The sequence below is a fragment of the Eulemur rufifrons genome, chromosome 7, assembly GCF_041146395.1.
Source record: "Eulemur rufifrons isolate Redbay chromosome 7, OSU_ERuf_1, whole genome shotgun sequence".
Taxonomy (NCBI): domain Eukaryota; kingdom Metazoa; phylum Chordata; class Mammalia; order Primates; family Lemuridae; genus Eulemur; species Eulemur rufifrons.
Window position 1 is genome coordinate 118,073,203 of NC_090989.1, and position 13,470 is coordinate 118,086,672.

General features: G+C 44.5%; 1 protein-coding gene across 4 annotated transcripts in view; it reads right to left on the reverse strand.

The window, feature by feature from the left end:
* Positions 1-13,470, reverse strand: part of MRAS (muscle RAS oncogene homolog) — a 57,699-nt gene that overhangs the window by 29,782 nt on the left and 14,447 nt on the right. For 3 of the 4 annotated variants that reach the window (XM_069475399.1, XM_069475400.1, XM_069475401.1), the window contains exon 2: positions 4,999-5,209. In XM_069475399.1, coding sequence (XP_069331500.1) covers positions 4,999-5,191 — 193 coding nt within the window. In that variant the 5' untranslated portion in view covers positions 5,192-5,209. Of the gene's footprint in view, positions 1-4,998; positions 5,210-13,470 lie in introns of those variants that run through there. The other variant, XM_069475402.1, reaches the window with a different exon arrangement.

Genomic DNA, 13,470 nt, shown 5'->3' on the forward strand with positions numbered 1-13,470 from the left:
TATATGCACAGTTGTATTTTTTTAAAGTGATGATTTGGTTCTGCTTCTGACCAAGATGGAGTAATAGGGACCAGATTTATCTTCTCACTTGAAACAACCAAAAAACAGACAAAATATGTGAAACAGTGGTTTTCAAGACACCAGACAACAGGCAATGAAGGACACTGATCCTTGAGAGATGGGATACAAAAGAGGTGAGTGTGTCTATGAATGCCCAGCTGACTTCTTGAGAGAACTTCCAGGCTGCAGGGCAGGGAGGAGAAACCCAGGGACAAAGAAAGTCATTTTATAATAATCAAAGGGCCAGTCAAGAGGATCTACCAGTCCTAAACATTTATACACTTAGTAAGAGAATGTTAAAATACATACAGTAAAAATAGAACTGAAAGGGAAAATAGACCAATCCATAATTATACTCTGAAATTCAACAGCCCACTCTCAATAACTGACAGAAAAAGTAGGTGGAAAATCAATGAGGATACAGAAGATTTAGATAATACTGGCAACCAACTTGATCTAATTAACATTCATGGAACACTCCACCCAACAGCAGCAGAATACATGTTCTTTTCACATGCACACAAAACATTTACCAAGATAGACCATATTCTGGGCAATAAAACAAGCCTCAATAAATTTTTAAAAATTCAAATAATACACTGTATGTGTTTTGACACAATGGAATTAAAATAGAGATCAAGAACAGAAAGATCTCAGGAAAATTCCTAAATACTTGACAACTAAATAATGTATGCTTCTAAATAATCTATGGGTCAAAGGAGCAATTAAAAGGGAAGTTAGAAAGTATTTTGAACTGAATGAAAATGAAAGCACAACATACTAAAATTTGTGGGATGCAGCTAAAGGAGTAGTTAGGGGGAATTTATAGCACCAAATGAATATCTTAGGAAAGAAGAAATGTCTCAAATTAGGAAATGACATCAGTTTCCACTTTAAAAAATTAAAACAAGAAGAGAAAATTAAATCCAAAGTAAGAAGACAAAAGGAAATAATAAAGAGTGAAAATCAATGGAACCAAATGAGAAAAATCAATGGACCCAAAAGCCAGTTCTTTGAGAAAGTCAATAATGTTTTTTTCCCCTTGCAATTACATATGAATTTTATTTATTTTTTTTTATTTCAGCATATTATGGGGGTACAAAAGTTTAGGTTATGTATATTGCCCATGCCCCCCCCCAAGTCAGAGCTTCAAGCGTGTCCATTCCCCAGACGGTATGCATTGCACTCATTATGTAGGTATACACCCATCCCCTCCCCACCCCCCACATCTGCCCGACACTCAGTTGGTGTTATTCCAAAATGTGCACTTAGGTAATGATCAGGGAAACCAATTTGCTGGTGAGTATATGTGGTGCTTATTTTTCCATTCTTGGGATACTTCGCTTAGTAGAATGGGTTCCAACTCTATCCAGGAGAACATAAGAGATTCTTTATCACCATTATTTCTTATAACTGAGTAATACTCCATGGTATACATATACCACATTTTACTAATCCACTCATTTATTGATGGGCATGTGGGTTGTTTCCACATCTTTGCGATTGTGAATTGTGCTGCTATAAACATTTGGGTGCAGATGTCTTTTTTATAGAATGTCTTTTGTTCTTTTGGGTAGATGCCCAATAATGGGATTGCTGGATCAAATGGTAGGTCTACTTGTATCTGTTTAAGGTATCTTCATATTGCTTTCCACAGAGAAAGTCAATAATGTTGACATATCGCTAGCCAGCCTGATCCGGAAAAAAAGAGAGGACACAGGCCGGGCAGAGTGGCTCATGCCTACATCCCCAGCACTTTGGGAGGCTGAGGTGGGAGGATCACTTGAGCCCAGGAGATGGAGACCAGCCTGAGCAATATAGCAAGATCCTGTCTCTATAAAAAAACCAAACTATTAGCTGGGTGTGGTAGCATGCACCTGTAGTCCTAGCTACTGGGGAGGCTGAGGTGGGAGGATCACTGGAGCCCAAGAGTTTGAGGTTACAGAGAGCTATGGTCACACTACCGCGCTCCAACCTGAGCAACAGAGTGAGACCCTGTCTCTAAAAAAAAAGAGAAGACATAAGTTACCAATATCAGGTATGAGAGAAGTGATATCCCTACAGATTCTATAGATATTAAAAAGATAATAGTAGAATATTATGAACAACTTTGTACCAATAAATTCCATAACTGATAAATTGGACAGATTTCTGAAAGATACAAGCTACCAAAGCTCACTGAAAAATTAAAAAAAACCTGAATAGTCCTTTATCTATTAAAGAAATTAAATTTGTAGTTAAAAACCTTCCCACAAACAAAATTCCAAGCCCAAATGGCCTCAGTGGTTGAATTCTGCTAAACAGTTAAGAAATAATACCAATTTAACTCAAACTTTTCCAGAAAATTGAAAGCTAGGGGATACTTTCCAACTCATTCTATAAGGCTAGTATTACTCTGATACCAAAATCAAATAAAGACATTACAAGAAAACTATATACCAATATCCCTCAAGAACAAAGATATAAAAATTCTAAACAAACTTTTAGCAAACCAAAGCCAACAATAATACAGTAAAGGATAATACATCATAACCAAGTGTGGTTTATCCCAGGAATACAAATGTTGTTTTAATATTAGAAAAAATTCAATGTAATTTACCATATTAGCAAACTAAAAAAGAAAAACCATATGATTATCTCAGCAGACACACAAAAAAGCATTTGAAAAAATCCAACATTCATTCCTGATGAAAACTCTCAGCAAACTAGGACTAGAAAGGAACTTCCTTGACTTGATAAAGGGTGTCTACAAAAAAAACATATAGCCAACATCATACTTAATGCTGAAAGACTGAACGCTTCCCGCTTAAGATCAAGAACAAGACAAGGACGTCTGTTTTTATTACTTCTTTGCAACAGTGTACTAGAGGCTTTAATCAATGAAATAAGGCACGAAAAAGAAATAAAATCTATCCAGATTGGAAAGAAGTAACAATGTCTTTACTCGTAGACATGGTTGTCTATGCAGAAAAATCCAGTGGAATCTACAAAAAAGCCTCTAGAACTAATATGTGAGTTTATCACGGTTGCAGGTTACAAGGTTAATATACAAAAATCTATCATATTTACATATACTAGCAACAAACAATTAAAAATTGAAATTAAAAACAAAAAGGGGGCTGGGCGCAGTGGCTCACGCCTATAATCCTAGCACTCTGCGAGGCTGAGGCCAGAGGATTGCTTGAGCTCGAGAGTTCAAGACCAGCCTGAGCAAGAGCGAGACCCTGTCTCTACTAAAAATAGAAAGAAATTAGCCAGGCATGGTGGCATATGCCTACACTCCCAGCTACTTGGGAGGCTGAGGCAGGAGGATTGCTTGAGCCCAGGAGTTTGAGGCTGTGGTGAGCTATGATGACACCACCGCACTCTAGCTGGGGCCACAGAATGAGACTCTATCTCAAAAAAAAAAAAAAAAAAAAAAAAAAGAAAAGAATCGTTTACAATAGCATTGATACAGATGTAGGTATAAATCTGATAAAATATGTAAAAGCCTATGTTTAAAGCCACCAAAATATTGATGAGAGAAATTAAAGACTTAAATAAATGGGAAGAGACACTGTGTTGATAAGGAGGAAGGATCAACATTGTTAAAATGTCAATTCTCCTCAAATTGATCTACAGATTCAACACAATCCCAATCAAAATCTAGAATTTTAGGTTTTGAAATTCATACAGACATACCCAGGACCTGCACTAGTCAAAACAACTTTGAAAAGGAGCAAAGTTGGACATTTAATACTACCTGATCTCAAGATTTGTTATATAGCTACAGTATCAAGATAGTATGGTACTGGTGTTAAGAGAGACAAATAGGTCAAAGAAATAATATATGGACAACTAATTTTCACCAAAGGTACAAAGGTAATTCAGTGGGGAAAAGATAATTTTTTCAACAAATAGTCTTAGAATAACTACATATTCATATACAGAAAAATGAACTTAGATTCATATTCATACCATATATGAAATTAACTCAGGGTAAATCATAAGCCTAAAAATAAAACCAATAAACTTTTAGAAGAAAACATAGGAAAAACCCTTTGTGACCCTGGGTTAGGCAAAGATTACTTAGGCACAACATCAAAAGCACAATACATGAAAAAACAAACTAATAAACTAGGCTTCATCAAAATTAAAAACTCTGATCTTAGAAAGAAAATGTTAAGAGAATGAAAAACAAGCCAAGGACTGCGAGAAAATACTACAAATCACATATCTGATACAGGACTTGTATCCTGGTGGTTTTCAAAGCTCCCCTCCTACACAGACATGCTGATTAATGGATCTTTGTTTAAGAGGGAGACTCAGGCAATACAAAGCAATAATCAGTAAGCATCCAGAGCAGTGGCTCTCCAACCTCAGTGTCGCCTAGAGGCTGTGTTAAGTCATAGGTTGTTAGGCCCCACCCTCAGAATTTCTGAGTCAGCAGAGGCCTGAGAATTGCAATTTCTATAGTAATAAGTTCCCTGGTGCTGCTGCTGCTGTTGGCCTGACTACCACACTTAGAACTACGAATCTAGACTAATTCACACTAAACTAGAAATATAATGTCAGATGCAAGATTTTTCCCTCCAAAGGACAATTACCAAATAAACTATGTTCATTAAGAAATAATGTGTTTTTCCCTTTTTTATTGGCTAGAGACATCCGTAACTGTTAATCACAGATTCAGATCAGCAAGAAATAACAAACATGACATCACGGAGTTGGCATGATTCTAGCCTCGCCTCTTTGTTGAATGCACATTTTGGTTTCCACAAAGCTTTTCAAGTCCTCTAAGCCTAAGGCCTTCCCTGTTCAGAAGTCACCCTGGAAACTATGCACAGCCTTAGACTAACCATCCCATAACAGCAACATGAAGGGAACAATCTTGCCACACTGAAGCCTGACCCTCCCACCTCACGTCTCCCCCATGCAGGAATGCCACCCAGGTCTCACCGTCCAGGATAGCCCACTGATTGTCAATCTCTGTATGTTTCAGGTAGGAGTCCTCAATGGTGGGGTCGTAGTCAGGCACAAAGATCTTCTGGAAAAACTGGATGGTGAGGGCACTCTTGCCCACACCCCCATCCCCCACCACCACCAGCTTGTATGTGGGGAGGTTGTCACTGGGGACAGCGCTGGTTGCCATGTTTCTCGCAGATCAGACCTGGGGAGGCAAGACATGTGGAATGAGGCAGGGGCCTTCTTTCCTTCTCACCTAGGCGGAAGTATTCATGTGTTTTCCTCCCTTCTTATAAAGTAATAAATATTCCCAATTATAGAAAGGCTTACAATTGAAAAAAACGATGCAAAAGAAAACAAAAGTAGTAACCCTGGTCCTACCACCCAGGACAATCACTGTTAAAATGAGTCATTCAACCATCCTTTATTAAATACCAACCATGTGCCAGGCCTGGTCTTGGGGATTCGGTACCACTAGTCTTGTTTAACAAGTACAGCCAAAAGCTATGTCAAAGAAGCTTTTCAACCACTAAATTTCTGCCCTGGACCTGCACAGGTAAACATGGGGGTATTGGTCTGAGCAGGGATGGCGTGAAGGTTCACCTTTCAAATAATCTCGTATCAGTTGGGATGCTATGCTGAGAAGGATATAAGGCCACGTCTAAGCTAACAGAGAAAGGGGGCCATGACAGCTTGGCACACCTGAGCCCAGGGACTCCATGGCCCCTTCCCACTCTCGGAATTCTGTGATCTTGCCTCCTTTCCCTCTGTCTCCTTGCCCTTTATCATGTACAAAGTCATGCTGGAATCTTAGGGCATCTGGTTAATCCCATTTTAGTAGGGGAGGAGCAGGCAGAAGTTTTGTTTTGATGATGTTGAGTCTAGCTAAGGCAGTGGTTCTCAACAGGGGCGATTTTGCTGCCCAGGGATATTTGCAACTTCTGGAGACATTTCTAGTTGTCAGAACTGAGTGGGTGCTACTGGCATCTAGTCAGCAGAGGCCAGGGACCCTACAGTGCACAGGGGAGTCAGTCTCCCCCAACAAAGAATTATCCTTCCTAAAGTGTCTATAGCGCCAAGGTTGAGGAGCCCTGAGCTAAGGTGACTAGGAGGCAGCTGGAAATGTGGGATGGACCAGGATTCTAAAGAATAATTGGGCCTTAACAGATAAGGACTGATTGTGAAGAGGTGTGAGCAGAGAAGTGAAGAGTAACCTTTGGAAACAGTGTCACAAAGGGACAAGAAGAAGAGGCAAGCAGGGAGCATGGAAGGAGCACTCAGAAACAGGAGGGAAACCAGGATCTGTCAATGATAGAGGCCAGTAGTTTCCAGAAGGAGATGGACAGCACTAAATGTTAAACACTAGTGGGGGGTGGGGAGTCACCTAAAGAACAACTTGGGGGCTGTTGCCAGGAACCTAACCTGCTAGCCAAGGACCCTGCCAAGGACAAGCACTACGACCTCCTGGTGGGGCATTCCCGGGTAGCACAAAAACTGACCATGAACCGAGGGAGGGAAAGCTTGATTCTACTCTTGCGTAGAGAAGAAAAGATCCTCGTGCAAGTCGGGAGGGGGAAACACATGGTGTATGTGTGACAGGGAAGCTTATGGCCTCCTAGAGGGCAGGAGGCAGTGTGGCCGGGAGGACAAGGAACTGAGCGCCCTGCATGCTCTGCCAATGCTTGGGAAGGCCACTGTCCTCTCGGAGCCATAGTTTTCTTATCTATCAAAGGATTAGATGATGTTATTTAGTTATTTTCAGTTCTCAAAGTCTTCAATTCTAGATTTTGACAGAAAGAATTTTAGGTACAAATGTGGGTTATGTGGCCACACTGATTTGCATGGGGTTACAGGCAAGAGTCACTGCAGAATCCTTTGCAATTGCTGAAGCCTGATGTTGACATTTAGGACTTCCCCAAAGTGTGGGGGAAGTACAAGCTTTTATACACTGTGATTAGAGTGTAAAGCTGCCTGGGCTGGGCTGAGAATACACTTGCATAAATATTTAAAGTTGAAAATGGACATACCCTCTCCTGCAGCTCTACCACATGTGAGAATTTATTCTAAGGAGATAATCAGAGAAGTGTACAAAGATGTTAAGAATAGGGAAAAATGGAAATAACTTAAATGTTGGGGGAAAACAGTTAAAGAAAACATTTATCCACATAATAGAATATCATGCAGTCATTTAAAAGGATGATATTCACTAATCTAGAAAAAGTTTATAGTATGTATAAACAAGCAAACAGACAAAAAAACCAGGCTGGTCAGGCACAGTGGCTCACGGCTGTAATCCCAGTACTTTGGGAGGCCAAGGCAGGAGGATTGCTTGAGGCTAGGAGTTCGAGACCAGCTTGGGCAAAAAGCGAGACTTTGTCTCCACAAAAAAATACAAAAATTAGCTGAGTGTAGTGGCGCGTGCCTGTGATCCTAGCTGCTCCAGTGGCTGAAGCAGGAGGATTGTTTGAGCCCTGGAGTCAGAGGTTTGCACCACTGCACTCCAGCCTGGGTGACAGATCGAGACCCTGTCTCTTAAAAAAATAAAAATAAATAAATAAATAAAATAAAGTAAAAATTAAAAAAAATTAAAACAAACAAACAAACAAACAACAACAAAAAAAAAAACAGGCTGCAAAACAGCCAGTAAATGTGATTACACTTACATGAAGGAACCAATCTATGAATCTACTTATCTAGGTGTGGATTCAGGCACCAAGAGGTTTAGCAGGTGGTTGTCTCTTGAGGCGGATTTCAGGGCATTTTCATTTTCTCAATGTTTCAATTTTCTACAATAAGCATGTGTTATATATGTATACTGGAAATTTTACTAATATTAAAATGTTCCCAACAAATTAACATGTTCAAGCTGCCTGAAAAAGTCTGATTCCCCCTCATTCGAGTGGAGATTTAAGCTCCTCTGGGGCAGGATATGCCCAGGTGCCAGCTGCAGCCTTAAAATCTGGTTCCGGCATCTCCAGACAAGCTGGGGCTTCCATTAACCGAGCTCTCCCACAGCCAAACCCATGATGGTGGTGGCAGCCCAGAGGGGCTGGGGGCAGCTGCAGGGCCAGCTCCCTCTCTCCTCTGCCTCTCAGGGCCGCAGAGTGTGGGGTCAGCCCCTCATCAACCACTGTCCTAGCCTGGGGTGGACCAGGGGCAAAACGTGTTTGTTGGTAAGAGAGGCTGTTTTTAAAGCTTCCATTCTTTGCTGGTAGCAACATGAACAAAAAATACTAAGTGAGTGGGAAGATATTGGGAAGGAAAACTGTTTCTCTTGATTTTCTTCTCAAAAAGAAAACAATATAAGAAATATACTAAGAGGTATGATGGAGGACATGAATTGAACCTTTGAGTCTGTGCTCAGACCACCCACAGCAGAATCACCTGGGGACTTGTTTAAAAATGCCCTCTGCTTGCCAAGGCAGGTGGCAGGAAATGGCCAGTTGAGAGCCCCTCCTTTTCACAGCATCCTGCACGCAGAGATTGAACCCCTGGAAAGCACAGGGAGCCAAGTTGGGGTTCCCTTCTAATTTGGACTCAATGGAACAGGGTTAGACTACACGGTTAACACAGACATCGGAATGGGTCCCTTGTGGTGAAAAACTTTTCAGTGCTGCTCACAGCTGAGTCAGGTTCCAGGTTCCTGCACTGGACATTCAGGCCCTGTGGCAAGCTGCCATCGCTGACCTCTCCAGCTGTACCCGCTGCAGCCCCTCACGCTCTACTCTCACCCCCAACCAGCTGTGTTCTCCCAGTGTTCCCTGTGGTCACACTGCATCCTCTGCACACACCCAGGACCCCTGGCAGAGCACACACCTCTTTGTGGGTCAGGATGAGGCCCTGGGGTCGCCTCCCAAGGGAGGCACTGCCTCCATCTGTGCTTTGAGCCCTGAGGTTCCTGGTGCAGGGGCCGCCATCATGCCTGGAATCTTCCACATTTGGAATCTTGTGTTTACTGTGCACACAAGGTCAGGGACTGCATCTTGTTCCTCTCTGAACCCCCAGGTCCTGGCACAGCACTGGCACAGAGCAGACACTTGCTGAATGAACCAGACGTCGCTCAACACTGGTGTTTCTGAACAACGGTCAAACTGCTAGCCACAGAGCTGGCCTCACCACGCACACGGCTAAGGGCAACTCTCAGCCAGGGATTGGGACTATCTCCCTCTCTCCATCCAGAGGTCAGACCAATTTGCACAGACAGGACCCTCTGGAAGCAAGTGTGAGCCCAGGAAGAAAGACGGGGCTGCCAGGGCAGGAGACTGAGTCCAGGGAGCCTTCCAATTCATAAAGGCTCTAGGCCATCTTCTTCTGATAGTCATGTTTTTCCACCCCAAAAAAACCTCCTGACCAAATAATGTCTTTGTAAATGGTTAGCACACACCACACTCCTGTGTGTAGTCTCATGTGGTAGAGAGAAAGACTTTTACAAAAACCACTCACAGGCTATGATGAAAGTCGGCTGGTGGTGAAGGAGCAAACTGCTTACATTCACAACAACCCCTGCTCTCCAGCCTTCCCAACTAAAAGGGACTTTAGAGCTCATTCTAGGACGCTGGTTCTTCACTTCCGGAGATCACGAATTGGACCCCTTGAGACGGGAGGGTGGCATAAGGCAGACCTGGGGTTCTCCTTAATGTTTCCCACTCTTTTTCTGTGCTGGATACTCTCTTACTGACCAGTTGAGTGCCCTTGGGCAAGTTACCTCTCATGGCCTCAGGATCTTACTTGTAAAATGGGGTTGGTTAGAGAATCGTTCTTTGCAGTACTGCTACAAGTGTGAAATAAAAATGTATGAGATATGCCCAGCTCAGAGAAGGCGCCCAAACGTTCACTCTCTCGCCTTGTTTACTGTGTTCCCAGAAGACAGAGCACGCTCACACACACTCACTCCTGGTGCTGCTGCTCTGAGGCTCAGATTCCCAGTCTCTTCTCCCCCATGAGAAGCTGCGCTGCCATCTCAGCGCCATCGCAGCCAGATGAAGGAGGCCTGTGTGGGAACGTCACCCATCATTTGGAGCACTGTTTCCATGGGAAATGGCTCTGAGGTTCCAGACAGCCCCCTCCACACAGAAACCAACTTTTGGAACAGCAGCCACTTGGCAGTGGAGGTGGCAGAGCTGGTTCCCATGGCAACCACTGCTCTCAGGGCCCCGCCCAATCCACACGCCGCATGGCAACCCAAACCATTGCTCATACTGGAAACTTCTTCCTAAAAGGCCATAATGCTCCCACAACAATTTTAATAACATGTGTATGAAAACCTTAGGCATCTTTAAACTGAGATGTAAGCTTTTTAGGTTGTTGTCTGTCTTTTGCTCCCTTTTTCTCCCACGGTTAGCAGCACCACCTTGCATGGTTTGAAGTTGTTTCCTGAATGCTAGATTCACCCCCCAAACAGATCGTAAGCTCCACAAGGACAAGAGCCACACCCTCTCATCCGCTTGCCTCTCACAGGGCCAGACAGCGCCCAATACTTGGGAGGCTCAGTGTCTGCTCATTGACTGACTACTTGTTACTGTCCCAAGGCAGCCTTCCACCCACCGAGCCCTCCCTTGTGCCAAGAAGCAAGGGGTGATGCCCATCCTTCTGATGGAGCTAGCTCACAACCTTAGAAGTGGGTGGCTGGGTGGACTGATGACCCCAGCATAACCTTTTCAAAGTTTGGTGGGCGGCTCCAAGACCTGCTGGGAACAGTCTTGTGCAAAGCCCCGGTGGTTCTCAGTGCGGCAACCTAGGGCATCAGCGACAGCCTCACCTCTGCAGCCAGGCAGCCCCTGAGTTCCACTCATGCCTCTGATGTGGACTCCCTGCGTGACCTGGGGTAGGTTTCTTAACTTCCTGGCACCTCAGTTTCCCCATTTATAAAACAGGAGAACAAAGCCCCCAAGAATGTGTAAGGCCCCAATGAAAAAAACCTGGAGGGTCCCTTAGCAAGGGCATATTTGCATTGACATACAAACCTGGTAGGCTTCAGCGATTTAGACCATTTCCCTGCCCCAGCCCTAGCTAAGAGCACCCACAGCACATAGGACTGTGAGAGGACCCCGTGCAGTGATGGATAGGAATGCTGAGGACAGCAGTGGGCCCCAGCAGCCCCCCAAAACAGCAGTGCCCAGTGGTTATTATCCCTCACAAAATGTTCCCTCTTTACCCCAAGTTCCCGGTCCTCGGGTTTCTACAGAGGCTGTTTTCAAAAACAATAGCCCCCAAAGATAGTGTCCATTGTTCTAAGTAAGCTACACATGAAAAAAATGGCTTTGGCTACAGACATTGTCAAAGGGTCCCTGGGCTCCCTGACCTCTCCATGCACCCCTCCTTCCTACTCCCCATCCAGCACCACTTCCAAAGCAGTGTCCTATGTCCTGGCCAGAAAAAAATCATGACCAGGAGGAGTGGCACAGCAGTAACAACCCCACTATTTAGTGGACATCTGCTGTGAATTGGTCAGATGCCAAAGGTCATGCTTAGAACTGTCATGCCACACTGCCTCCAATTCTTTTGTCAATTAGTTTTACAGCATCACATGGCTTTTCTTTAACTGTCATCGTGATTCATTACCCTATACGCCACTCTTCATCCTTGTTGCTGCTTCCCCTGGCCCCGACTATGGGACCACAGATTCTCAGAGGCTGGGGCAGTAGCCAACCCAGAGCCCCTCCCAAAGATGCTGCCAACTTTATTGAAGGCTTGGCATTCATTGTTTTTTGCTTTTCTAATTATTTTAAAGATTTTCCCCTTACCCTATTAATTGAATTACAAGTTTTTTAGGTAAATAAGGCTGGAAGAGGAGGACGCATTCATTATTAATGGAGCTCTTGGGAGAGTGAATGGACTTTCATTCACATTGAGCTGAATCAATCCTGGGAAGCCATCTCATCTTTATGATGTCTGGGTGTGCCCAACGCAGGGGGATGAGGACACACTGTGGGGAGTGACCCAACCCATGTGGAGGAAATAGCTCTGCATTCCAGGAGCTGCCCTTCCCTTCTGCACAATTCCCAGAAATGGGCAGCTTCCCCAGAGCTGGTGACCTGCCGGCTGTGCATAAACAGTGTGTGACCCCGCTAGGGGTCTAGGCCACTTGGCATCCCTTAAGGCTTCATTTTCCCCTCCCCAAGACTTTGCTCCAGCCCTTTGTTTCATACCTTAGCTCATCCAAGCCCAGCACTGTCACTGGGCCACTCAGCTTCTCTGGGAAGCCACCACTGCTTTTAGCTTACTCCAATAGTAAGACTTAACCACCCACCTGACCATGTATGTAACTTCATGCTGTAAACATCGAGTCCAGACGGCAAGTACGTAGAGTGGGTGCTGCTCCTCCCATTCCCAGAGCCATGGCAGACATCACTGTTCAACACGGTCCTCTTCCTTGCTCAATCTCATTAATAGAATCCTTTTCAACACAGCACTCTTGACAGCCAGAGCGAGGTGACTGATCCAGAGAGAAAATGCGTTTGCCATCCCAGATCTAACACTCCACTCTTCTGGTTCCCTCCAAAACATCCCACTTAGTAGCCATCCTTTTCCATGGGAAGGGCTCAGGACCTTTATGGATAGCCTGCTTGGTTATCTCTGGAGAACTCTACTACCCAAGTCTTCTATTAATCTATCAGCCCTGCTTTTCTACCAATCTAAACTCCTCTGCCAAGATCCCACCTGAACTGCTTGTAGCAGGGCAGAAATGATCAGACAGGAGTCCAGAGATCCAGGCAAATGCCAAGGTTGAAGTAAGACAGGGGAGGGACACATGCACTTGGGCTTTCCCATGGCCCCCAAGTACCACATGCTTCCTTATATTGCAACTGTTGACACCTGCGTCTTTCTTACTAGCATGGGAGCATCTCCTGGATAAGGGCCTGGGGCTTAGCTATCTATAACCCTCCACCACGAGTCCCAGAGTATGTGTGCAGAAACCATCTTCTGTGATAATTACAATAGTGATCATGTTAGGTTAGAAACAGCAGGAACATTAAATGTAAGCAATGTGCCAGATGCTGTTGGAAGATTTTACCAAATTAACTTATTTAATTCTCACAAGAACCCTATGAGGTAAGAACTTTGATTATCCCCATTTTATAGATGAAGAAACTGAGACACAGAGAAGTATTAATAAAATAACTTTTCTAAGGTCTCCCAGCCAGAAAGTGGCAGTGCCAGGATCTGAAACCAAGCAGTGTGGTTCCAGCGCCACGCCAGCCTGTCATGCTGGGCATCTTCTCGAGACTGTGGTGCTGGTGGACACCTGTGCATGGAGTCAGGCCAGGGCAGAGGCTGCAGATCCAGGGGTGCTGGGAAGAGGTCAGCAGTGAGCAGGGGGGTGGCGTCAGAGTCCAGGAGCCCCCCAGGCCAGATCACTGCCCCCGTGGGAGGAGCAGCTGGGCAGGGCAGGACGTTGGAGGCACCCAGGGCAAATACTAGTCATTGGGAACAGACGCCCCCTGCCCCTGCCATCCCAGATCCTCA